The sequence below is a fragment of the Manacus candei genome, unplaced genomic scaffold, assembly GCF_025592945.1.
Source record: "Manacus candei isolate 608988 ecotype Guabito, Panama unplaced genomic scaffold, ASM2559294v1 h1tg000061l, whole genome shotgun sequence".
Classification (NCBI taxonomy): Eukaryota; Metazoa; Chordata; class Aves; order Passeriformes; family Pipridae; genus Manacus; species Manacus candei.
This window is the reverse complement of record NW_026138109.1, coordinates 4,290,016-4,315,332: the sequence shown is the minus strand read 5'-3', so window position 1 is coordinate 4,315,332 and position 25,317 is coordinate 4,290,016. Positions and strand designations below refer to the sequence as shown.

General features: G+C 42.5%; 1 protein-coding gene across 3 annotated transcripts; it reads right to left on the bottom strand.

The window, feature by feature from the left end:
- Positions 1-1,740: 1,740 nt before the first annotated feature.
- Positions 1,741-16,993, bottom strand: CAPSL (calcyphosine like). 3 transcript variants are annotated; one of them, XM_051804830.1, is made up of 6 exons: positions 13,560-13,720; positions 12,860-12,996; positions 11,875-12,052; positions 11,036-11,245; positions 7,127-7,267; positions 1,741-3,335 (listed from the first exon to the last, which is right to left on the bottom strand). In XM_051804830.1, the coding sequence occupies exons 2-5, from the start codon at positions 12,994-12,996 to the stop codon at positions 7,166-7,168; spliced, it is 627 nt and encodes a 208-aa protein (XP_051660790.1). In that variant the 5' UTR covers positions 13,560-13,720; the 3' UTR covers positions 1,741-3,335; positions 7,127-7,165. The 3 variants fall into 3 exon arrangements, with proteins under 3 accessions (XP_051660790.1, XP_051660788.1, XP_051660789.1); XM_051804828.1 differs by lacking the exon at positions 13,560-13,720 and adding an exon at positions 16,796-16,990 and having other exon boundaries at positions 1,742-3,335; XM_051804829.1 differs by lacking the exons at positions 1,741-3,335; positions 13,560-13,720 and adding an exon at positions 16,796-16,993 and having other exon boundaries at positions 3,342-7,267.
- Between the last annotated feature and the right edge of the window lie 8,324 nt (positions 16,994-25,317).

The following is a 25,317-nucleotide window of genomic DNA, read 5'->3' as shown; positions in this document are numbered from 1 at the left end:
CTACCAGCAATTTTGGAGCAAGCTGTGGCGCTGCCTGGTGGGGAGGGCAGAACTTATCCCTGTCAAGGCACTGTGCCACGGGGGCAGGCTGGAGCTCAAGGTGCAGGTGAAACCTCTGCCTCTGGGACTGCCCCACAGCCCTGCAGACTCAGATGTTCCTATGGTTTGTGCCATCCTGTTTAGCATCTGTTGCACAATCAGAAAGAAGAAACACTGCTTCAAACATGAAGCACCAACCAAGATTTACAATCTTGATGCTAGCACTAGATATGATGGTGTGCATTGCCACCTATCTCCCAAAATCTGCTGTGTGTGCTGTGCAGCCACAGGCTGGCAGGACAGCCTGCATCTCCACCTATCTGCTGCATCTGGTGGGTCTGTAGCCAGCATACAGCAGCCTGCAGATGAACACAGGCATTTCAGCTTCATTTTTGGCTCTCCCCGATTGCAGACGGGGACAATGAAGTGCTAAAGGATGGTTCTGAAGGGCACTTGCTGTTAGCCCTGATAATCCTTCATGTCTGCTTAAAAATCCCTTTAACCTGCCATTAAGCCCTGAAAAGTGCTTCCTTTGAAACTCCAGTGTGTTTGCTCAATGTGTCATTATGGTTGCATGTCTCCCAGGAGAGATTTTCTTACCTAGCAGTTGATGCAATGCCTGTGTTTGTTCCATGAATTTGTACACATATAAATCAAATTACACTTCGTACAGGACAGATTCCGATTTGTTTTCGACAGCATCTGATTAAGAGTGAAAAATCATGTTACTCCTTCCCAGATTATTAATTTTTCTCCTGGAAACACTATGCCTATTCTGCAGTTACCAGTTTTTATTCAGACTGCTCCAAGAGCAACTCTGTTCCTACAGAAGTGAAAGGAAACTTTGCCACTGACTTCTAAGGAATCTGAAATCAGCCCTTGGAAACATGGTTCTGTACAAATGTTGAAATGCCTTGTCTGTGAACAATGTTCTTATGCTGAGAAACTTACCCAGTGAGTGATGAGGTCCATGCACAGGCAGACCTGAGGAGCTGGGAACTGCTCTGAGAGCGCCAGGGATACACCACCAGGATGAGGGGGTTTGAGCTCTCCTGGCTCATGTCCTTCAGATCCCCACACAAACCCTGTTAGTCAAGCTCAGAGTAGAGATCTTGTCCTGAAGCACTGGCTTTCCCCAGACACCAAAGGCTCAGCTAAGACTCCCAGAGGCCAGTGACAAAGCTTCTGCTGGTTTTAAAAAAGAATAGTTGCTTTAGGTACTACTCCTCCTTTCTGAAAATATATATTTTGGGGGGATTAAGTAAAATTGGAAGGTATTATTAATCAAAGACAAACTGGTTGCAGTTAGTCAGATTAAAACTTCAACTGCACTTGATTAAATATCAGCATGTCAGATTGCTGTGGGGTCTGAAGACATGAGATAGCAAGTCAAAAGGAAATGTTTTTTTCATTTTGTGATTCCCACAGTCCATCCACAATACTTTCTTTTTATTTGAAAGAGAAGACAGATAGCACGACAGCATGTTGTAAAATCAATTAATAAAAGAGAAATGAATGGATTCTACTGAAGTTGCCAAAACATGTACAGCTCCTATTTGATAGTTTGGTTTTTATGTATTTGGCACTTCAGCAGCATTGCTGCAAGTAAAGGTTCCTCTTATGATTGATGGCAATCATAAGGAGAATTTTTCTACCAGCTTCCAGTGTCAGCCAGTGTGCAAGTTTCTGGAGGCTTACAGGTCAAAGAAAATAACTGAATTTGCACAGCCTTCCCTAAGGAATTTCAAGCAGCTATTGCTTATACTGAGATCCTGATGGGACAAAACAAAAACAGGGTTTGCACAGGATCACTGCAGCAAGCACTCAGGACTTCAGTGTTTGAACTGTTAGCAACCCAGACCAAGTAAGAATGAGACTTCATCAGAAAGGCTCTTTTGAAAGTCTGGTCTATAACCCTGTACTGCTTTTAGCTGGCTGCCAGCCTGAAATGGAGCAAATGCTGCCATGCACAAGCCAGTTACTTTTTGCTACAGCAGCAGCTTCTCAGTCTGGGAGAGCAGCAAATGACAAGAGAGAAGTAGAAAGTAGAAGAAAAACAGAACTAAAGCAGGGATAATTAGACAGCACACACACAGAGTGTTCTTTTTGTTTATTTGTTTGTTTTATAACAGTTTTCTTTGTGCACCATTTCCCCATTGCACCATTGTGCACCATTCCCACGTACACCATTTCAAATCAGTCCAGCAGTTTAATTACCTAGGTAGCCTCATCTCCTCGGACGATAAGATTGACAGAGAGATAGACAACAGGTTAGCAAAGGCATATAGTGCTTTTGGAAAACTCCATAAAAGAGTTTGGCAAAATAAACACTTGAAGAAAAGTCATCATGGCTGGGCTTCGCGAAGGAAGATTTGGGAAGGCTCTATCCACATTTGTTACAAGCACGCTGGTGGCTAATAAGGCAAATACGAGATAGACATGTTGAAGAAGATCAGTGTTTACAGAGCCATGGTGCTGTCTACTCTCTTATATGGATCCGAATCATGGGTCATCTACCGCCACCCCCTGTGTCTCCTAGAACGCTTCCATCAACGTTGCCTCCGTACAATCCTAAACATCCACTGGTCAGATTATGTGACCAATACATCTGTTCTAGAACAAGCAGCAGTCATAAGTATTGAGGCCATGTTGCTGAGAACACAGCTGTGTTGGGCAGGGCACGTCTCCAGGATGAAGGACCACCGCCTCCCTAAGATACTGCTTCATGGTGAACTTGCCACCGGCTGCCACAAGAGAGGAGCCTTGAAGAGAAGATACAAGGACTCCCTGAAACAACATCTCAGCCTTGGCCACATTGATCAACATAACTGGTCTACTCTGGCCTCCAATCGGGAGGTCTGGAGACACACCATCTATAACGCTGCTGATGCCTTTGAGAACGCACACAGGATCACTCTCGAGGTGAACAGACAACACAGAAAGAATTGTGCCTTGCAGAATTTATCACCTAAGGAGTCCTTCTGCTGTGCCTTTTGCAACCAGACATGCCTATCTCATACTGGCCTTTTTAGCCATCAGCGCGCTTGTAACAAACGTGGGTAGAGACCTTTCCCTAATCTTCGTTCGTGAAGCCCAGCCATGATTTCCTCACTGTATGGGCAAAGGGCAAAAGACAAACCAAGATAGCTTCATTGGTGTGACTAAAAAGACAGGTTTCCAATCTTTATTCAGCATCAGAAAAAGAACTGAAAAGCAAAGATATCTCAAGAATTTTCATCTGGTGGACAAGTTACAAGCTCTATACTTCCCAGAAGTCACAGCTTGGTCATAAACCCCTGTAAATACAAAAAAGTACTAAGCAACTTTCAGTATAGGTATGTACAGACAACAGTTACTAAGCCAGCAAATGTTCCAGGAACATAGAGAAAAAAATATTGTAACACATTTATCCCCTTTAAGAAAAATATTAGTAAAATGATCTCACAGTACAAAAATAAAGGAATCAAAGCAGGGGAAGGCAAGTGGAAATCTATAAGCAGGAAATCTATAAACAGGGGTTTGAAAAAAAGCATGCAGAGGAAAGATGCCTGCATGTTTAGTTGTGAGTCAGGGAGAAAACAGGGCTTGAAAGAGCGTTCTGCAGTTCTGGTCCATGTCTCCCCGTCTTGATTTGTTTCTCCCTTCAGCCTCCCAGCACTGGGAACTCAAATGTTCCCAGAAGAGAGATAAGCAGCTGCTGCATTCCTCAAGGAGCCAAGAGCTACAGGAGCCTGCAGTGCTACAGGTGAAAGGGCTATGTGACCCTCTTGGGACAGACTTCCCATTTATAACAGCCTGCCAAAGACTGTAGGAAAAATCCTTGCTTCCAATTTAAGAAAACGGCAAAAATACCTGCTGGACAAAGAAGTCAAAATATGATCGATTATTGTAATTGTATCATTAAAGGAATTAAAGAAGTGGTCCCTCGGGGGCAAAACACAGCCAAAGCTTTTGATGAAAAGCAAAATAAAGATGAGTCACCATCAGAATGGTTGAAAATACTGAAGAGAAATATACAACAATATTCAGGTATACAGCTAGACAGTCGAGCAGGACAAGAATTATTAAAAGTTTGTTTTGTAGCTCATTCTTGGCCAGATATTAGGAAGAAATTAGAAAAGATAGAGGATTGGAACGAAAAAGGGTTGAGCGAGTTGTTGAAAGAAGCTCAAAAGGTGCATGCCCGAAGGGATGAGGAAAGACAGAGAAATAAGATCGAAATAATGGTGGCTACCATTAAAGAAATGAATAAACAAACACTAGAACAAGAAGATGACCACTGCCAGAAGTGTTACCAAAGTGCGTACTATGAGACAGGTGTCGTAACCACCTTTATGGCATATGAATACGTGAACAAAGCTTGTTATGATAAGAAAGAATTGGAAACCTGTGTAGTAGGTAACAGGCGCTATGGAGTGGCAAAGAATTTAGGGTCAGAAGGAGCACGATTAGGATCATACTGCCCCATGGGTGAGGCATGGATTTGTTGGGACATCATCAGTGAGTCAGGAGTCCCTGACCTAATAATAGAAGAAATCATTGCAGATACCAAACAAAAAACATCTAAAGATCACCTACTACTGTCACAGTTGAGTGATTTATATTCTGAACTAACAAGAGAGGAGAATTTTGAGCAGAGATTTTGAACTCCCCACAGTGGGGAAGAATTTGTTTGTTCATCTAGCAGAGAAAATTGCTAAAGGGTTAAGAGTGAATCACTGTTTGGTTTGTGGGGGACCTTTAATGGCAGAAGAATGGCCCTGGAGAGGTTTTAGTCTAGATGCTCAAGAGATACTCAAGGGAACTTATACATCCTCTCATAATAAAGCAAATAGGCCAGAAGGGTGGATATTAAGCTCCACAGTGATAGGAAGGGATTGTATACGGAGAACAGGAACTCATTTTGTACATCCAGTTGGGGAAACCCCGTGCAAATGAACTATAAAGACTAACTTCACTCACAGTGAGTATTTTCCACAAGCTCCAACTGACTATTGGTCAAGAAAAAGAAGCCCAGCTGTGAGTGGGATGTAAACCAGAAACTCTACCAAAGCAACAAAACCAAAATAAACCCTTTTTCCGGAATAAAAGAAATATCAAAATTTTGGGACAACGTTGATAACATGTCCAAAAACTTTTGGAAGGTATCCAATGGGCTCTTTTGGATTTGTGGAAAAAGAGTATACACAATCCTACCAGAAAATTGGAAAGGCTGCTGTGCCGTAGGAATAATTTTGCCTGGATTTTTCCTACTACCCTTAGAAAGCGGGGACAAATTAGGAGTCCTGTTATACGACTCCCTTAACCGAGAAAAAAGACAAATTAAAGAGAAAATACCCTATATCAAGATTAAAGGATACTCAATAGGAGGAACCCAAAAATGAGGAGAGGAGGAGTGGCCTCCTGAGAGAATTATTGATTATTATGGACCAGCTACATCGTCACAGGATGAGACATGGGGTTATTGTACACCTATTTATGTGCTCAATCGAATCATACGGCTACAAACTGTAGTTGCAACAGTCATATATCAGATTGCAAGGGGGTTAGAATTAATAACCGAACAACAGTGTCAAAGCAGAGCAGCCATATACCAAAACAGATTAGCCCTAGACTATCTTTTAGCAGAAGAAGGAGAAGTCTGTGGACAATTTAACACCTCAGACTGCTGTTTACAAATTTATGATAATTATGAAGCCGTAATGGAAATAGCCTCCAACATCCAGAAAATAGCCCATGTACCAGTCCAAAAATGGAATTCCATAGTAGATGGAGGGTGGTGGACTAACTTATTCAGAGGGGCATGGTGGAAGCAAGTGGGGTTTTTCTCATTATGCGCTATCTCTGGATTATTGTTTCTACCCTGTCTAATCTCATGTTTTGTGACATTAATTTCTAGTGTTGTCCAAGGAATGCAATTAACTGCCATGCCAGTGGATCCAAAGACCACTACAATCAGAGGCCTGGGAATCCAAAAGATCATGATCTTGCAGCTGGCCCCCAAGCAAACTTAAGACATGGAAAAGGCGCAGAAAGCATTACTTGAGTGGGAACTTACCAAACAAACGGAAAGAATGGATGAAGCACAAGATGTATTACCGAGTGGGAACGGACTCAAAAGGCCCAGCGACAGTTAACGTAAAAGACTTATAATAAAACCATGAATAAAGAGAAAAAGGGAGGATTATGAGAAATAAACAATCTGGTTTTGTTATAAGCAAAATTAATTTAGTGGAAAACAGAAGGGGGTGGGATTTTCTTTTCTTTCATTTAATTCCAAGGTTTTTTTAGGCGTATCATGAAAGCTGTAAGGTGGAAGGTCCTGTCTGGGCCTGACGCCAGGGAAACTTTGTGGCCAGGAATAGGGAAAAGTATAAAAATAAAAATGCACTCACGGCCACGTGGATGGCCTTTGTGTGCAGAGAGATCCCCCCATACAATGTATGGGGAGGGTATGTCACAAATCAATCAAGAGGGAGGGTAACACCCCCTCCTGAGTCCGAAAATTTACCTTTTAAGGTAAAATACCTGACACCTACTGAATATGTAACAGCTTCTCTAACCAAGAGAATACAAAAAGGTGCGTTTTTCAAATGGTGGTGTGCTTTCAAGGCCCATGTGACTTAGGATTGCACCCAGTGCTACAATAAAGAACTTCTTGCTGTAATTTTCCTTGTCCAGCAGGTATTTTTGCCATTTTCTTAAACTGGAAGCAAGGATTTTTCCTGCAAGACCACCACACTTCCAGAATATTTTGGTTTTCTCCTCTTGTCAAAGAGAGCTGTATCTAACACTGGAGGAGGGGATATGTTCAGGAGCCTCAGGGACCTACTGCAGATGTCTGAAAAGAAAGGAGCAGCTCATCTGAGAAAAGACATGCCAGGATGTAGGGAGAAAAGGGACAGATGTGCGTGGTGGCTGGATGCCAGATCTGCTCTCTGATTATTCTCCAATCCCCTGAAGCTGAGCCTACTGAAGCATCTGGGAATTAATTCTGCAGATTGACTGTAATTGGCATAGTTACTGAAAACTGTTGTTATGGAACATGAGAGTGTTGTTGTGCATACACTTAATCAAAGAAACCTACTGAAGGTGGAAGTCAAGTTTTGCTTCTTTAACCATATTATCAGAGTTTCCAAGCAGTCTTCATCATGACGATAAAGTAGATATCCGAATCAATTGAAGCGCTGACTCCTGCATAGTAGTTCATGAATTCTTCTGTTGTGACCTGAGACAGAGAGATTTAAAATAGGAAAACAAATATTTTCTTTTAATGCTGTAAGTCAAAACCACGCATGGAGGTGTTTCTTTAGGAAACAGAACATCTGCTATTTTGTGTTGTTGCTAACAAAAAGGAATCAAACAGGAGGCAAAAAAGACACAGAAAAATTGCTTAAGTTCACTTCTTTCCTAGACACAAGCTCTTGTCCTACAGAACACTTGGATGGACATGAAACATGTGAAGTTCACTAACATTACCAGGAACTAAAATTAAAATCACTGTTGCCTAAGAAGACAGATGTTTTAAAGTACTTTTTTCCAGGGACGATATGATCTGATACTTTGTGTTACTATTAATAAAGGTGGATGGGGCTTCTGATACAATCCAGAGACAACTCAGAACTTTATATCTACCCACAGAGAGAAAATACCATTGCTCTAAACAAGTCTCACTTAATGAAGTAATTACTTTTTCAACTACCTAAGGGTTTTGAATATCTTTCACAGGTATTGTGAAGTGGAATCATTTTAAAATGACCATTACAAAAAATCTTAACTCTTGAACCATGTAGGTCATTCTTTGAATCAACAACACATAGAAAAATAAAAACAATTAAAAAGGCATTACGTTATTAAAGAGGGTACAAAGGAGGGCCATGAGGATGGTGAATGGCTTTGAGGGGAAGCCTTGTGAGAAGCAGCTGAGGTCACTCAGTTTGTTCTCAGCCTGTAGAAGAGGAAACTGAGGAGAAATCTCATGGCAGTCTAAAACATCCTCATGAAGGTAAGCAGAGGGGCAGGTCCTGATCTCTTCACTCTGTGGTGACCAGTGACAAGACTTGAGGAAATGCCCTGAAGTTGAGTCAGGGAGGTTTAGGCTGGATATCAGGAAAAGTTTCTTCACCCAGAGGGTGGTTGGGCACTGGAACAGGCTCCCCAGGAAAGTGGTCACAGCACAAGCCTGACAGAATTCAAGAAGTGTTTGGACAACACTCTCAGGCACATGGTGGGATTCTTGAGCTGTCATGCACAGAGTCAGGAGTTGGACTCAATGATCCTGATGGATCTCTTCCAACTCAGCATATTCTATGAATCTATGATATTTACTCTGATTGCATTGTGTGCTTGAGAGCTAAGTAAAACATGACAATAGGGAGAAGTGATCACTATTGTCTGTCCTACCATCATGAACTGATTACAAGCCTTGCTGACCCTGCCTATTTCAGAGGGACCCCATGAGATCACAGTGAAGAGGACCTTTTTAGCAATTGCTTTACCCTGAGGCATTTCTGTTAAAAACATTTTAGGTATTCAGTATTATTAGTGTCTTCTGATTCAGGTACAGGAAAGCCACAGTTAGTTCTCAGAAGAAACAGCAATCAGGTGAACTAACATCAGGATTGTTGAACAAGAGTAGGTGCTCAGCAAAACAAGGCACTGAACACATAAAGGATCACTTTGGAGATTCATTTAATGTGTTCCTGGATGACCTCAGCACAAAAAGTAGGAACCTTTTGTTTGAGATTTGTTAGGTATCACCACTGTTGTAGAGAAGGAAGGGGACAGCCTGCCCAAAACTAGTAGCTCCAAGGATGACTCAACAGCATAAGGGGTGAAATTCAGCTCTATTAAGTGCAAAGTCATGCCAAAGGAAAATAAAATCCATTACCTCTCTACAAATGAGAGCCTGGGTGTTGGAAGCAGAGCAAGTGAAGGATTTGGGTATAGTAGCCAGCCACTAGACAGGTAGAAGTCATCAGTGTAATGCAGGCATGAACACACAGGTGCAGCCTCAAGAGTGGAAAGTGTTAAAGATGTTCCACAAAGCACTGATAAAACCTTACCTAGTTTGGTATTATTAACTGTTCAGACTGAGAACATTACCATGTGAACCATGGAGATCCAGCATTAAGGTCAGTCAAAAGGAGTTTACAGGCACAGAACAAGGGGAAACAGAGCAGGCTTGTGTCATGGCTTGAGAGCTCCAAAATCCAATTCCCTAGTCCAAGCCCCCTCCCACATCTCAACCCAATGTGAGATGGTTTTTTCCAGACACTACACGAGACTCAAAATGGGGGAAAGGGAATATATATTACAATGACTGTACAAAATAAATACTACAATACATTATATACAATATTAGCTATCTCTACCATGACATAAAAGTATTTACAATGGATCAAATCTCTTCTCCCTTCCAAATAAAAGTCCAGGAGGGAAGAAGGAAAAGATCCCATTCCACTCTCAGAGCAGCAATGTCTCTAAGGCAGCAGGTTCTCTGTCTCTCTCTTCCATGCAGCAGTTCTGGCTGGATCTCTGCCAGTACACACGAGGGGGTATCCAAGCCCCCCAGCCCGTCGTCTCCAAGTGAGGGTCTTCTCTTCCATGGGTTGCGTTCACCCGGACAAAGGTCACATCCCCATGTCATGCCACAAAGCACGAGGGGTCTTTGTAGATACGGTCCGTATCTTCAGGGGATTCAAGTCCCCTCTGCAGAGCTCTGTGCTCTGTCTCAAGCAGCGGGGGGACCAAGGTCACCCCCTCCGCATTCCTTCTGAGCTTTACAGCTCCTTTCTGCAGTACTACAGCACTTCAAGACTCTTTCAAGTAAGAGTCCATCATCCTCCTCCTTTCTTGGAGGTCTCAGAGGGGTATGGGGTTTTATTTCAGTTCTTATCCCAACTTCCTCTTTCTCTCTGTAGAGCCTAATTCTCTCTCTGCTGCTGGCTCTCTCTTGGCTCTCCTTCCAGGAGTTCTCTCTGTGTTGCTGCATGCCTGTCGTTGTTGCTTGGTCTTATCTCTTCTGGCTCTCTGCCACTGTTTCTTTGGTCAGTGCAGTTCTGCCGCTGCTGATGCTGCTGCTGCTCACAGTGAAGAAACATCCCCCAGCTCTTAGCTACAGATACTTAGCCCAGTCTTACACTGTTCCAAGTCTCTGTAGCCCCCCTGCAGGGGGCTGGGGGGAGCCAGAGGCCCAAAGGGGCTCCGAGCCCCTTCCTCGTGGCTTTCACAACCTGGGTGCCTCTTCAACAACAACTACAACCACCTTCTCTTCTGTTCTGCTTGTGATATGTTTATATTTTGCAAAAGCACTCATTGGGTAAAACCTCAAAACTTCAAGGGTCACCACTCCCTGGGGTTTTACCATTTTATAATTTCAAGGGGGGAAAACTGTTTCCCCCCAACACAGTTTGTCTCAGAGATGGTTGCAAAGCAGATGCACAAGAAGTCCATCCCAAAATTGCCCAGGCTTTGCACCTGCACCAGAGAGCCTAGGCAGAGGGCACGAAGAGCTTGCAGTTCTGCCCCAGCTCATGGCTCCTCAGGGCACACAGCTGGTGGCAGCACCCCCAACTCCATCCTCCCTCCAACTCTCTGTAGATAAATCTATCTGTATTATGGACAGATTTATGAGTCAAATGTCTGAGTAATCACACTGGAGAAGAACCAACTGTAAAGTATTTAACATATTAAGGAAACTGCTTTTGAACTGAGTTCTAGTATTTGTTCTCCTAAGAAGTGAAAAATCCTCCAATTCATGTGGATCTTGAAAATCAGCATGCTTTAGCCTGGTAATGTAATCTCTTGTACCTCCTGCAGAGCCCCTTTTCCTCAGAATGTGCAAGCAAGCTGTACCAGCAGTGCTATGCACACACTATGCATCTACTTTATTTTTCCATATAAATGTTATGCAAATGCTCGTACATTTAATAACATAAGTCAAGTGTTGAGTCAGATGGTGATTTCATGGCTTGACATTAGGTGTTTTACTTACCTTCCCATCTTTGTCATAGGGTGAATCAAAATTATCCAGAAAGGCTCTAAAAACTTGTTCTTCTGTCCAGTCTCCGTTTAAATATTTGGGATGGTGTTTTGGATTGTATACCTCTCGTAAGTCTTCGATTGTTATGACACCATCTCCGGTCTTATCTAATTTTTGGAATGCTTGCATTATTATTTCTTTCCTTGCATTCGACATGGGAGGCTGTAAGGAAATATTAACAGAATCATTTTATTTCTGCCAACTACTTGCCAAATTCAAGTACCTGCTGTTGTTAGCAGTAAAACTATTTCGAGGTGCATGGTTGACAGTCTACACTGTCTATGAGCTAGAAAGGGCAATATATCACCATAAAAAAGCAATGTAATTGAGACTATTCAGTGTCAACCAGTACAATAATAAATGGACAATAAGAGAGAAAATACTGCATAGAACACTTTTCTATTCCACCCATTTTATACATTTCTAACAAGAAATTACTAATTACTCTAAACACTAATATTTTCTATCTTAATTGTTTAGACTTCATCAGAGCAAAGTGACTCCAACCAAAATCAGCCACGGCATGGTGGACTAACGAGAGTCTCCCCTGAATTAGTTCATGTTATAAAGAGATGCATCATGAAATGACGCACAAAGAAGTGAGATCAATGAGCTGAACGACATAGGTACTCAGATTACAACATAGGAATTTAGGTAACTTAATCAAGGCTGCAATTCATCGAAAAAATCACAACCATTTATTTGCAAATATTCTATTCTATCTTGTTCTGTTCTGTTCTGCTGTATTTTTCTCCATTTAATGCAGTATTAACAAAAATTTCCAGACTTACTCTCAGTGTAACAAGAAATTCATCGAAGTCAATTGTTCCATTGCCATTTTTATCAAATATATGGAAAAGCTTTTGTGCTTCTTCCTTGTCAAGTGTGATCGCGTACACCTTTAATCCCCTTATAAATTCTTCGAAATCAAGGGTTCTGCTATTCTCGACATCCATCATTCGAAATACTCTGCAGGAAACATGACATTTGAGGAAAATGCACAGGAAAACATGGACAATGCTGCAGTGGTTTAACACAGTGCTGGAGCACAGGGTCACTTTACTGAGGTAACATTGTTCAGTCTTCTGATGGGGGGCGGGGGGAAAGGAATAAAACCCCCGACCAATAAAACCCTCCACAGTTATAGGCAGCAGAGATAACTGGTTTCTACTGGGTGCCTGATTATGACACATCTGAAGGTAAATGAGGGGAAGGCTGCCATGGTCCTCCAGTTCATTATAGCCCTCTGCCTTTGGCAAGTTGGGCATTTAGATGAAGTTCCAGTTGGTCACCACCTGGATCCCTTTGTGGTTTATAGGGCCTGTGAGGGGTTTCAAGGTGTGATGCAGCTCCCCTTTCCTAGGACTGAGGTGCAAAAGGACTCTAGGTGCCTCCCACAAACTACACAGACCATTACACACAAGGGAATCACATCTGAAAGAAAAGAAGCATAAAATCCCCTGTACTGAGATACTTAAATTAGTTTTCAAAAACACCAAAGAGAGATATGTGTCTTAAGCTTCCCTTCTCTCCCTGGCAGGATTTGTTCTGGGTCTCACAGGAGCATCTTCCCATGAGAGATTCACACCGCTCATCCCTTCAACGGGCAAGCAGGCCAGTCCTGTGGCCCAGAACACATGAGCCCCGAGGCCAGGCTGTAAGTTGTGGTGTTTGCATTGGAACCAGGAAACTCAAATTTTGGTCCCTGTTAAGCCTGTGAGCCTCTTGCAGCTAAAACTATAAGGCTGAATAATGGATTTGACTTCTTAGACTCACTTTCCAAGTCCTTTGATGCCAGCAGATCCCCTCGCTAAACACAGCAATCGCAGCTTTTCGACTGGGTCAGTAGCTCCCAACAGGCTTCTTTTAGCCTGTATTACCATGTCTCGGTCATGTCTTGCTGTGCCCGACATCTGAAAGACAAAAGCAGTCTTGTGACATGGATTCACATTCAGGCATAGTGCTGAAACCTGCCTTAGAATATGGAGCATCCCAAGTCCCTCACCTGCAAGGTCTGGTGGCAATTCTTTCATGACAACTCATTTTGACTCTCTATTTCCTTGCCCTTATATCCTTCTATCAGAAAGGAAATTGCCAGTATAGGTCATGAACCCTGAAAGGAAAGCTCAGTCAACCATCCTGTGATTAGATAGGAATGCCTGGGTAAGAATTTTCTGCCTAAAATGTGAAAATACAGTGAAAACCAGTGGATGAAGCCAGGAGAGTGAGGTTGCCTCCACATTCCCTACGTCCCTGCCAAGCCTCTCCTCCACCTGGAGAGGTTTGCAATTAGCATTTGACCACAGGAATACAAACATTATCCTGGGTGAGGACCTTTGCCTTAGATTTGCTTTTGTTCCACTAAGTCCCTAATTCTCCAGAGCAGAGCTTTCTCCCATGGCATGTCTGAGCAACAGCAATCACCTGCAGATGACACCTCCTGCTTTTTTAACACAACTGCAGAATAAATTAGTACCTTAAACTTGCAGAGCGTTTAGAACCTCGGGACTTCAGACTCTGCCAAGTCACACAAGCCTTCCAGCTTCCCTCAGAGGAATAAAGGGAGAAAACCAGCCTGTGAAATCTGCAGTGCTGCAATAGCACCACCAAGAGGAGCATGCCCGGGCTGGCAGAGGGTCACCCCTTCTCCCACAGGTACTATTTTTGCCTAGTGCTAAAAAAAAAACAGGGCTGTCCACGCCCATAACCAATATTTTAGGACCACACGAAATCCTGGCCCCTGGGCACATGCTCAGGGCCAAGACTGCCACTTGCTGAGGCAGTGCTGCGATGAGGAGATGAAGATGGGCAGCCCTGTGAGGCATTAGTGCACGTGGCACTTCCAATCCCATTGTCATTGCATGTACAGAAGTGTGAATTGAAATAGTCAGAGAAAACTTATGAGAAACATGGAATCAAACTGTTTCGTCTTAACTACTCTGCTCCTGTCTGCAGAGCATTGGCTATGACTGCTGGTCATGTCACATATGCTAAATTTTATAACCCTTCAGATGACTCCAGTTGAGCTTGGAAAAACAGAAAAATAAAACGGTTTTGTACACCCCAGTTGGTTTCAGTAATAGATGATTGTACAAGTCTAGAGAGGTAGAATAGAGACCATTTTGGCCTTTGGTTTAGACAGAACAAGCAAAGTTCTTCTGGGAACTCATTAACCAGTGACCAGAAAGACCTTACAGCTGCACGAGATCAGCAGCCAAAAATGTTTTCTGTAAACAATGACCTGTCCTTAAGGGGAAATTTTTAGCTGGAAAGAATATAAAATACAGTGAGGTTACATAAACACAGTGCAAACTATATCTCCATTATATAATTATCCACTATAGCTTATATATAATATATAACAACTATACTTCAATACACAGAGTGCATAATGCATGCATAGCACTGTGCAGTATGCCTCCACACTATGTTATGTATTTATATGAGGACATAATTTGTCTCCACTGCACGCTGCAAAAATCTACACAAACACACACCATGAAAAAGGTGTAACATTTTGTTGCCTCGGGTTCAGCGGAGCCATTTCCAGCATACTGCAAACAATCATTGCAGCAAGATTCATGAATTGAGACTAGGGAGGGATAATCTGATTTGATATCTATTATGATCTCCTGTGCCATAATAAAAGGCACTGAAATTGGCCAATCCTCCGTTATCTCTGCAGTAAGCAAAAAGTTTGTTTCTACATCTACAAGCATTTCTGGCTGAGAACTCACCATCTCCAGGCCAAGTTGCTCTAGTATCGAACCATCTTCCTTTTAAAAGGTGTTTTTTGTTTCTAGTGAATTTCCCCCATCATTAGCTGCTGCTTTACTTTTTTTTACAAGGTTAAAGAGTTACCTATTAAAAATTTGTCCAGATGCAAGGTCCCTTTTAAATCCATTTTGGCTAAATAATTAGGCAGAGCTCAGGTTTCCTGATACAAAACGAATTTCCAGATGTCAGATAATTCTGCAATTATGCTTGAACTATTCAAATTTTTTTTGCAGTGCTCCTTCTGAAGTGGGTCAGAGCACTCCAATAATATCACTAATACCATAGGTAGAGGTATTCCCACTTCCTTCCCCCCGCGTATCATGGTTAGAAACACTAATAATAAATATTTCTGCTGCTCTTTGCAAATCTGCATTCTCTATAATGTTCAGTAACAAAATCACCACCAACAAATACACACTATATAAACCATATACAAACTATACCAACAAATGCTATACAAAACTCAGCAATTAAAGTCTGTTTGCAAAGTAATTGCACTTGCACTTTACCTTAAAGCACCTAAAACATGACCTGGCTTTCTGTGTCACACAGCGGTATCTGTTTGAGAAGCCTTTCTACACATCCAGTAAATACAGAAAACCAGTTAAATACAAACCCTGCAGCACACAAGCCTGGTCCACAGAAACACTTTTGCCACTTTCCTATTTCTGTTGGCTGCTGGTTTAAGCTAGAGATAAACCCTTCTTAGGCCATATTGAAAAAAACAGATTCCAGATCAGTGCAAGGAAGGAGAGGAATCACATGCTCTTTCCTCTCATTTTGCTTTTGCCCCTTTTTGGATAATGTGAAGTAATTAAAGATGCAATCAGGGTTTGCTGAATATAACAATTCTCTGTACACCGTACAAATGTGTTACATATTAAACCCATTAATAAAATAAGAACAGCTCATAACCATAATTGTGCATGGTTTTAATTCTTATATCTTACCCAAGATTATCAGACGTCTCCCTCAGTAAAATTAATCATCAGTGTTTATTTTAATTTTGAATGCTAGAGAGTTTTGTTTTGCTTAACAGCCTGGGCTATGAGCAATTACAATAGCACACGTTGTCAGCATTGTTTGTTTCTATGGGCAATGTTGTGTTGTGCATGCTAAACAGAAATTATTGCATGTATTCTGAACAAATGCAAACCCTTAAATTTTGGGTTGAGTTTTTCCAGCAAAACCTTGGGCCATTCAGCAACCAGATCCTTTTACATTCCTCTGTGCCAGAGGATTAAACCTGGAAAGAGTCAGATTCAGTCTAAGCTCTGCATCATTTGTTCAAATGTTATCCCTCAGCTGAGCCCAAAATCCTCCTATGAAATCCTGGAAAATGCTGCAGCATGACAGGCAGAGTCCGCATACTTGCCTCTGGATTACTTGAGCCTCCAGAAATCCCCTGTCCTGGCCAAAGACACTAGTAGCACACCACCTACCCCAATGTACAAGCTCTTACGATCTGAGACTAGATTAAGTGGCCTAAACCAATTGCACATATTTGGTTTAGTCCTTATAATTCCATTAAATTATTAAGAGCATGAAAACTACAGGAGTATTTGACAACCATCTAAACACCTCTTTAAAAATCTGGCTTACCACCCCCACTTGAGCTACCCTGTAGCAGCTTCCCGTCTCTCACTTCATCATCCCCAACCTTCTGGCAGGTTAACATTACTGCTCTTGCTATTTTGCAGATAGATAGATAGATAGATAGATAGCATATATATATGAATATACAATGATATATTAAAATATATAATTTTAACAAAATATAAAATACACAATATTAAGATATATTCTACTATAAAATTATATATAATAATACATAATTTTAATATATATAATTATATATATTTTAGAAACCTGCTTTTGGTTGATCAGAGAAACTTATTGCAAGGTAACAAACAGGAGAAAAAAAAAATCCTCTACCTGCAATGTTATCCTGAATGCGAGGTTTTCACCAAGGACTGTGGAGGTGTTCAGAGCACCGGGATGGTGTAGTGCCCCACCTGCTTCTCTGCAGCCTCCCTGCAAAGCTTACTTATAGATCTCGTTCGACTTGTTTACACACCCGGCTGCCTCGCCCCCCCCTTTTTGGGAGGCCTGGAGTTTACCTGGTAATCTCCAAGGTGACACTGGAGGCTGCAGTGGCCCAATCTGCAATTATACTACTTCCTTGTACGATTGCTGTGGGCCTTTGAGACTCGTTTGTTTTAAAAATAATGCCCCACTTCTCATCTCTGCCCATGTAGGGGCAGACGGGGATGTGGGAGAGTAGGAAACACCTCGTGCCACCCCCACACTGAGAAAGAAGGCCAGGTGTGATTGTGGGAAGGCACTGCGTTGCCATGCTGGCTTTGGCTATGTTTTGAGAACGTTTCCCTACCTTCATAGTTGACAGGGTTGAAAAAAGCTTGCTGGTGCAATCTTGCACTCAAAACCTAATAGGAGAATTTAAGTAAAAGACTGTCTACTGTATTTCACAAAAAACAACTCGCCAGCGTATATATTTTTCCTGCTGATTAATTGCCACTTTGTAGACCCACTGGTGGTTAGAACCTCTGGGGAAACACTGGGCTTGTGTTCATTTGCAGCAAGAAGAAAACTGAAAAGGTTAAAAACCCATATGATGAGGAAAAATTGTTCTCTGCCTAGCCACAGCTATTAGCAACTCTGTCTACAGAAGGTCACAAACATTGTTAGTGAGGTAATGTAACACTTGATAAGGAATCAGGGTATTGATAGACTCCTTAGGTGTAAGAAATAGCCTGTGTCATGTCCTGTTAGGCAGCAGCAAGATAAACACAGAGGACCAAAGCTGATGGCAATAGCAGCACCTACAAGTTAGTGTAAGAGCAGATGGAAAATGTGCTGGAGGGTAGGAGGGTTCTGCAGAGGGACCTGGACAGGCTGGATAGATGGGCTGAATCCAGTGGTATGATGTTTAACAAAGCCAAGTGCCAGGTCCTGCACTTGGCCACAACAACCCCCTGCAGCCTCACGGACTGAGCACAGAGTGGCTGGAGAGCAGCCAGGCAGAGAGGGACCTGGGAATTTGGATTGACAGGAAGCTGAACATGAGCCAGCAGTGTGCCCAGGTGGCCAAGAAGGCCAATGGCATCCTGGCCTGGATCAGGAACAGTGTGGCCAGCAGGAGCAGGGAAGTGATTCTTCCCCTGTACTCAGTGCTGGTGAGGCCACACCTGGAGTGCTGTGTCTGGTTCTGGGCCCCTCAGTTCAGGAAGGATATTGAGGTGCTGGAGCAGGTCCAGAGAAGAGCAAGGAGTCTGGTGAAGGGACTCAAGCACAAGTCCTATAAGGAGAGGCTGAGGGAGCTGGAGTTGTTTAGCCTGGAGAAGAGGAGGCTCAGGGGAAACCTCATCACTCTCTACAACTCCCTGAAAGGATGTTGTAGCCAGGTGGGGGTTGGTCTCTTCTCCCAGGCAACCAGCAGTAGCACAAGCTGTTCCACGGGAGGTTTAGGTTAGACATTAGAAAGAAATTCTTTACAGAGAGAGTGATCAGACATTGGAATGGGCTGCCCAGGGAGGTGGATTCACCACCCCTGGAGTATTTAAGAAGAGACTGGATATGGCAATTAGTGCCATGGTCTAGTTGACAAGGTCAAAAGTTAGACTTGATGATTTCAGAGGTCTTTTCCAACCTAGTTGATTCTGTGATTCTGTAAAATAGAGGCAAAGCCCAGTTCTGGCCATGGATAAAACACTAAGCAAGAATGAAAAAGTGCATTGTTTCCTGGCAAAAGCAGAAAATTGTTTCAAGCAATTGCTAGAGTAGTACCACTTGCACCCTGGCAGGCTGCTTATCTTTCATCGACAGGTACTTCCTGGTACTAAACCAAAGCTTGTGCAAGACTTAAAATATGCTTTTATATCTCTAATCTGGCAGCTGATGGCACATTAATGCACAAGCAGGAAACAATGTTTATTTGATCATTTACTGATTCAGAAATACTGACCTTGTGAAAATGTTAAATCCCTCCATCTACTAGCTTTGTTTTGGGAATTGATCTTCAGAGACCTCCTGGGAATACAGAAGAGATAAGGGCCTGGAAACATTATTTGGGCTGCTGGCATGGGAAGAGCAGCTCCTGCTGCCTGCCCACACACTTTGCAGGGGCACTGGGGCCCGGAGAAATAGTTTCCATTGAACAATTCAGTCCTTGAAATTCAGCATTCCACTTCAGTAAAGAAATTCCTCAGATGCAGAATTTGCATTGGCTTTCTGTCCTAGTTAGGACATCTGAGACCAGTTCATCATGGTATGGGTGTAACCCAAAACTGTGTATTCTATAGCCTTCCATGCCATTTCCCAGAAATTGTTAGCAGTAGAGGCCTGCGACATAGGAAGATGTTCCTGTCCTCATACCCTTTTATGGAATTCCCCGCTCTGAGGGAACAACTGACCATTCCTGCCTGAACTGGAGAATATATAAACTTGGAGTTTTGGAACATTTTTACCACTTGTGGGATCCAGAGGAAGACTGCAGCTCACTGCTCTCAACCAGACTGAGACCACCACCCTCAACTGGACTGCAATCACCACTTTTGACCAGACTGCAATCACCACTCTTGACCAGACTGCAACAGCACTCTCACCAACAGGTTTTCCCCTCATCTTTTCCTTTGTACTCAGGGAGCCAAAAGAACACCACTCTGTTCATGCCCCAGGGTGCTGGGTTATATATTTGGGTTTTGTGGGTTAAAACCAATTGTTTGTCTGTATAATTGTACTCATTTTATTATTTTATTAAATTGTTATTCTGATTTATAGTCTCTCTTTTGAGTTGAGTTCATGTCCCCTGCTGGTTTACCTTTAAACCAGCACACTTTCAAAAGGGTGCATGTAGATTAGAACAACAAGGATGGGCTCTTGAAAGCAAAAAAATAAGTGAACTTAACATGTGGATACTCAGCAGCCTTCTGCTGCCTTTTCTGCCCTCTGCCAGTGAGCCAAGGCATATACAGACACACATGGATGTTAATCCCCCTCCCACATGCCCCTCTGAAAACTGGACTGTGCCATGTCTGAGCTGGTTAATGAGTTACCAGTTTGAAAAATTATTAATATGCTTTCAGGTGTCTCAGATTGCATCAGGCTGTGATGAAGCTTATTTTATTGTACCTGCTCCATTACTGTGTACAAAGCTGTAAGCAGAGTTCAGTGAATTCAGAATTTATCATAAAGGAGACAGATATTTCATCAGGACTCTGGAATTTTTCCTCACCATTTTCGAACTAGCTCTGAATACATACGTGTTTGATTTTTGGTTTTGCCTGAACACCCTGAACTGTCTGCTGAGTCTGTGGTTCAGCAGTGGACAGAATCTACTGAGAAAAACATACTATGAGCTCTAACATGATCTACAAATTCATGACAGAGATTGAGAACTTGTCAACTCAAGTTTCCAAAAGTTCAGATTTCATGTTGAATTTAGGCAGGAGGGAAGGTATAAGAAATGCCTTAGAAGCATTATAAGAAGTGTCTCAAAAAAAAGAGGCATTGAGTGTTTTGCTATATTTAGTTTTCATGTGATAGCACTGTTTATTAATGTGCTGCCTGTGACCTTCATTGTGGAGAAGATCCCCAGCTGTGAGAAGTGAACACATCTGCTTGTCATGGGTAGGGAAATCGACATGGTTGTTAGTGTTCAACACAACTAAATTAGTAGGTTAAAAAAAGTAGCAAGCATGAACTCTCAGAACACTATGCACCAAAGAAGACTAATTTTACAGGATAAACCTTCAGGTTTTTTTCCTGCCATTAAAATTAAGAAAGTTTCATATACACTAAAAAAGAAACCCTCGTGGTAAGTACATTGTAAAGGGAAAAGTATTCTGATTTTAAATCAAGATATAATCCAATTAAGTCACAAAAGCATAGAATGGTTTGTGTTGGAAGGGACCTTACAGATCACCTGAACCAAATCCTCCTGAAGCAAATCCACCTGAACTCTGACTCCAAATAAAATGCTTTTATATTCAGAAACACTCCCTGTATGGGTTTTAGTTATCCAGCTGAAATTAACTGTCTGCTTTCCAGAGCAAAGACCAGTTGTCACATGCAGACTGTGCTCATGCTACCAAACTAATTCCAAAGAGGTGGGTCACCACCCACCTGCCTGCGTGGTCTGGTCCCCAGACCTGCTGGTAACAGAGATGCAGCCCAGTCCCTCCACGTGGGCCTGACCCCACAGTGCTGACCCTCAGTTCATCCCTCTGGGTTGAGGAGCCTTTCCAGGCCGAGCAGTGCACACTGCCAGCAGCACCTGCACAATGGATTGATCTGCTTGGCTACACATGTGCAGCATTCCTAACCTTTACCTTTACTTGCCTTCTCACTTCGCTCTGGTGCAGCACAAACAGATCTTATTTTTTTAACACTATGTCATCTGCTAAAGGCATGTGTCACTCGACAAGTTTTTGAAGGTGATTTGAGACCAGGAGCATTCCAGAAGAGGAGGTAGTTGTTTAGAATTTTTATTTTTCTTGAAAATCTCCCACAAATCTGCTCTCAGTTGGAGAACGGAAAATTAAAACACTAGATACTTCAGCTTTCTAAGAAGTTCAGCAATTAATGTTTACTAAAAATTGCTTATTTTTATCCTGTGCCTTGAAATAATGAAACTTGAAGGTTTTAAATATTTCAGGCCAAGCGGAAAAAACAATGTTGCAGGAGTTAGTTTTGTTTTTTTTATTCTATTACATTTCCCAAAAATATTGGCAAGTTTCTGTCAACCACAGAGAAACAATGCAATAGAAGTCTAACATGCATGAGAAACTTCTGTACTCAACCCTCTCTTTATTTTGTCCACAGAAGAAAACGGTTAAATGGGCCCAGCATTTAGTGGGATCAAATACCTTTTGATGCTGAAAAGCTGTCCTTAATAACTGCAAATTGGGGCAAGTAAGGAAGAATAGAAGAAGAACACTCTGCAGCTCTCTGCAACAAAAAACAGAACAATCTGTCCTTAGTGAAGGGGGCAAAGAGGAGGGAGCCAAAACCAGAGAGAAGGTTTCAGCCAGCCGCTCCTCAGAAAGGCCTCCCTAAACACAATCACAAAGTGCTGGAATGGCCTGGGGAAGGAAGGGTGGTTGTGAAGTCTCTGCAATTGGCACAGGAATATGCCAGGAGGGGAAGTCTTGATGATGTTTTTGCGCCCTCCCAGTCCTCTGAAATGTAGGCTTTTACAGGTAAATGGAATCATGCAGGCACAATTAGGCAGGAGGGTAAAAGGTGGTAGGTAGCAATGTCAGTAGTTGTACAGGAGAGAGCAGCGCCAGGCAAGGCACAGCTGCAGGAGTGTCTGGAGGAAGGTGGTGGAGGGAGGAGCTGTAGTATTGGCAGGGAGGGGAATGCTTCCCTTGCCAGCCCGTGGAGCCAAACTGACTGCAGCTGAGACTTCAGCCTGTGTGGTACCATTTCTGAAACAACCACAAGTAGGATGTAGCTATTTCTTGTTATTCTCTGGAGATTCCTCTCCAAATTACCAGGGACTGTTTTGGTTCCTGACTCCAGAAACTTGCTGGTGACATGTGAGTTAGATGCTTTTATCGACCAGGGCATGCTAGACAGGGCAGCACAATTCAGCACCCAACATGCTGGTGGTACTCATCAACATGGCTGGGGACACCCACTGCTCTAGAGAGCTTTGTGATGTCCCAGAGTCCCTTCTCTCCATGGCCTGCGCATTTTAGAAGTGACTTTTGTCACCCATAAGATGAGCTATTGCCAGGCTCCTCTGCTCCACTCATAGCTATTGATTTCTAAAACTTCCAAAATTTAGATAATCTCTTTCATCTGTAAACATTCAACTAGAGACATATGGACTTGAGTTAGATGTACTACACCATAACATGCCTAATTCCCTGAGAGGCAAGCAAGAAATGCTCAGAAAAGCACCAAGATAGCCCTGTAAGCTGGCATTGCCATTGCTAGCAACAGTCAACCAGCTTTGGCAGAGCTTCAGGATGAGGGCCTGCCAAGCTTGCTTTATCTGCCTATAGCTTTACTTTCTGTGACAGCAATTTCTCTGGCTGACCAGTTGCCTACAGTAATTAATTTTAATTTTGTTTATCTTTGTATGGTACAGTTCTATATAGATAGCAGTAACTATTAGTAGTTCTATGTATAATGGAGATGTTTACTTCTAACACAATACAGGATCAAGAAACACCAAGCTGGAGACAGTGCATGGAGTGCATGGAGCACAGAGCAGTATAGGCATGAACTGATAAAATTTGGGACACAGGCTTGGCACTGGAGATCCCACAGCTCTGCATCAATGGTCAGAGAAATACAGACCTGGGCAAAACTGGGTTTAGGGGGTACTAAAGAGAACAAAAATTAAGAGCCTTTAGCATATGTGGAATACACCACATACAGTAAACTCATCTGTAATATGTAGCTGAAGACCAGTGAAAAAAAAGAGAAAGGTGTAAATGCATTTTAGCAGTCACAGACAAAAGACCTCAAGGAGATCCTAGAGCATCAGTGTGGTAATATTCCCACAAAGGACATCAGAAGCTGAAGATTTACAGCTTTAAGTCATTCTGCACTCTGAAGATGCTGACTCGAAGACCTAGAGGAACAATGGAAGGATGAGGTACAATCCAAGAAAATGGATAAAAAATAGGTGTATTATTTTATGTTGCAATTGTATTATAAATATTATTATTGGCACTTTTCCTACATTGAAGTTATAACTGCAGTATTATTCTTTCTTTTTCTATATCAATTAAATTTGGATTAACAATAAATACTCTTTAGATTTTAATTAACAGAAATTCTTGGCCTTACTTATATGTGACCTGTTCTTTCTTTTCAACCAGAAACAAGGCCTCAAGCACAGCAGAAGGGAGATGAACATGAAGGCCTTTTCAAACTCATCTCCTAGCAGGGGGACAACAGGCACTCTGTAACATCACTCCTGCTCTTTCTGAGGTACGTGACTCATGTTGCCAGCTGAAAACCGCATTAATGGGAAGTTTGACTGTTAGGTTGTGTGATATTTTCACACCCACAGAGCTGAGGTTTGTCTCAGCAGTGAGACTGCTTTGCCTCTCCCCATTGCTATTTCCCTTGAAATGGGGTGGTGCTTTCTTTATGAACTGGGAAGTTAGGCAGATGATGTCTTTCTCTATATGGGCTGCAGGGTAGTGATGTCTTTGTGTAGGCCCCTCACTTGACCCTGTGATCAAGTGACCAAGCAGATAATCAAGAATGATTTTAAATAGAAGTGATAGCATGTCTTGGTTATGCCCAGCGATTTGACATCAGTTATTCAGATCATCCAGCATAGATCCTTCTGTCCAGCCTGTAGGACATGTGCCCTTGCTGTGCCATGTTCTTTCCTGCACACTTTTGTTCTCCTGTCTGACCCGGGAACAACTGCTGGGAACAAAAAAAACAATCTATGTTAACTCCTCCAAGTGCACACAAGGTTTTCTTCCATAACCTGGATGCTCTTGTCTCTCTGCAGGGTAGGTGGGAGTGCCACCAGGAGTGGGAGACCACTGATCCCAGCCCATCATTCATGACCCCACCTCATACAGTGCATAGAGTGGGAAGGGACCAAGGAACATTGAACAGTGGCACAGATCTGCAGGCATATGTTGTAGCGGGCAACAGACAGGGAAATGCAGGCAAGTAGGCACACCCCATGCTGCAGAAATGGTAGCAGGATTCCCCACACTTTTCTAACTCCACATGCCAAGTTACAATGTGTTACAGCCCCTGCTGTGTTCCAAGACCTTTTCCACTAGTCAAGTCTTAACTTTACTCCTTGGCAAAGCTCCTTCTGATTTCAGAAGTGTGGCATCTAAGGTGTGTGGTTAGGCCTGATGCAATAGAGATGAAGTGCCAGTGTCTATACTACTCCCTGAAGTGAGTCACCCAAACCACAGTCCTTTACACTACTAGTTAATGTTCTCAGTTTGTGTCTTGTAGTACATCCCTATTGCAGACACTGATGTTGATGGGGAACCTGCCACAGTACAAACCACTAGCAGCTACTAAGATGCAGTCATTTACACAGAATCAAGTCTGGAATATTGGCACGAGTCAACATTCAAGTATTTGTAAACTATTACTTCTGTCTGAAGACTTATCCTTTTTAAAAAAAAATTAGTCATATGGTCTCAAATGGATTTATGCTAGTGGAAAACGTAGTTCTACCATATGAACAAGAAACTAGACTACAATTACTGCCATGTGTTTGATACACCATTCATGTGTTTGAGGCCAGATAATGCTAACAGGAATTTGCTAACATCATCTACCCAGATATTGCATAATCTGTCATGTTTGTTATCTACAGGGGGAAGTCACTATCTTCTGATGGATGAAACCTCACAAGTTTCTGTACAAACAGTCATACGACCCGGATGTCACCAAAGATGGTTATTTTGATGATGCCAAGGAAAAAAAAC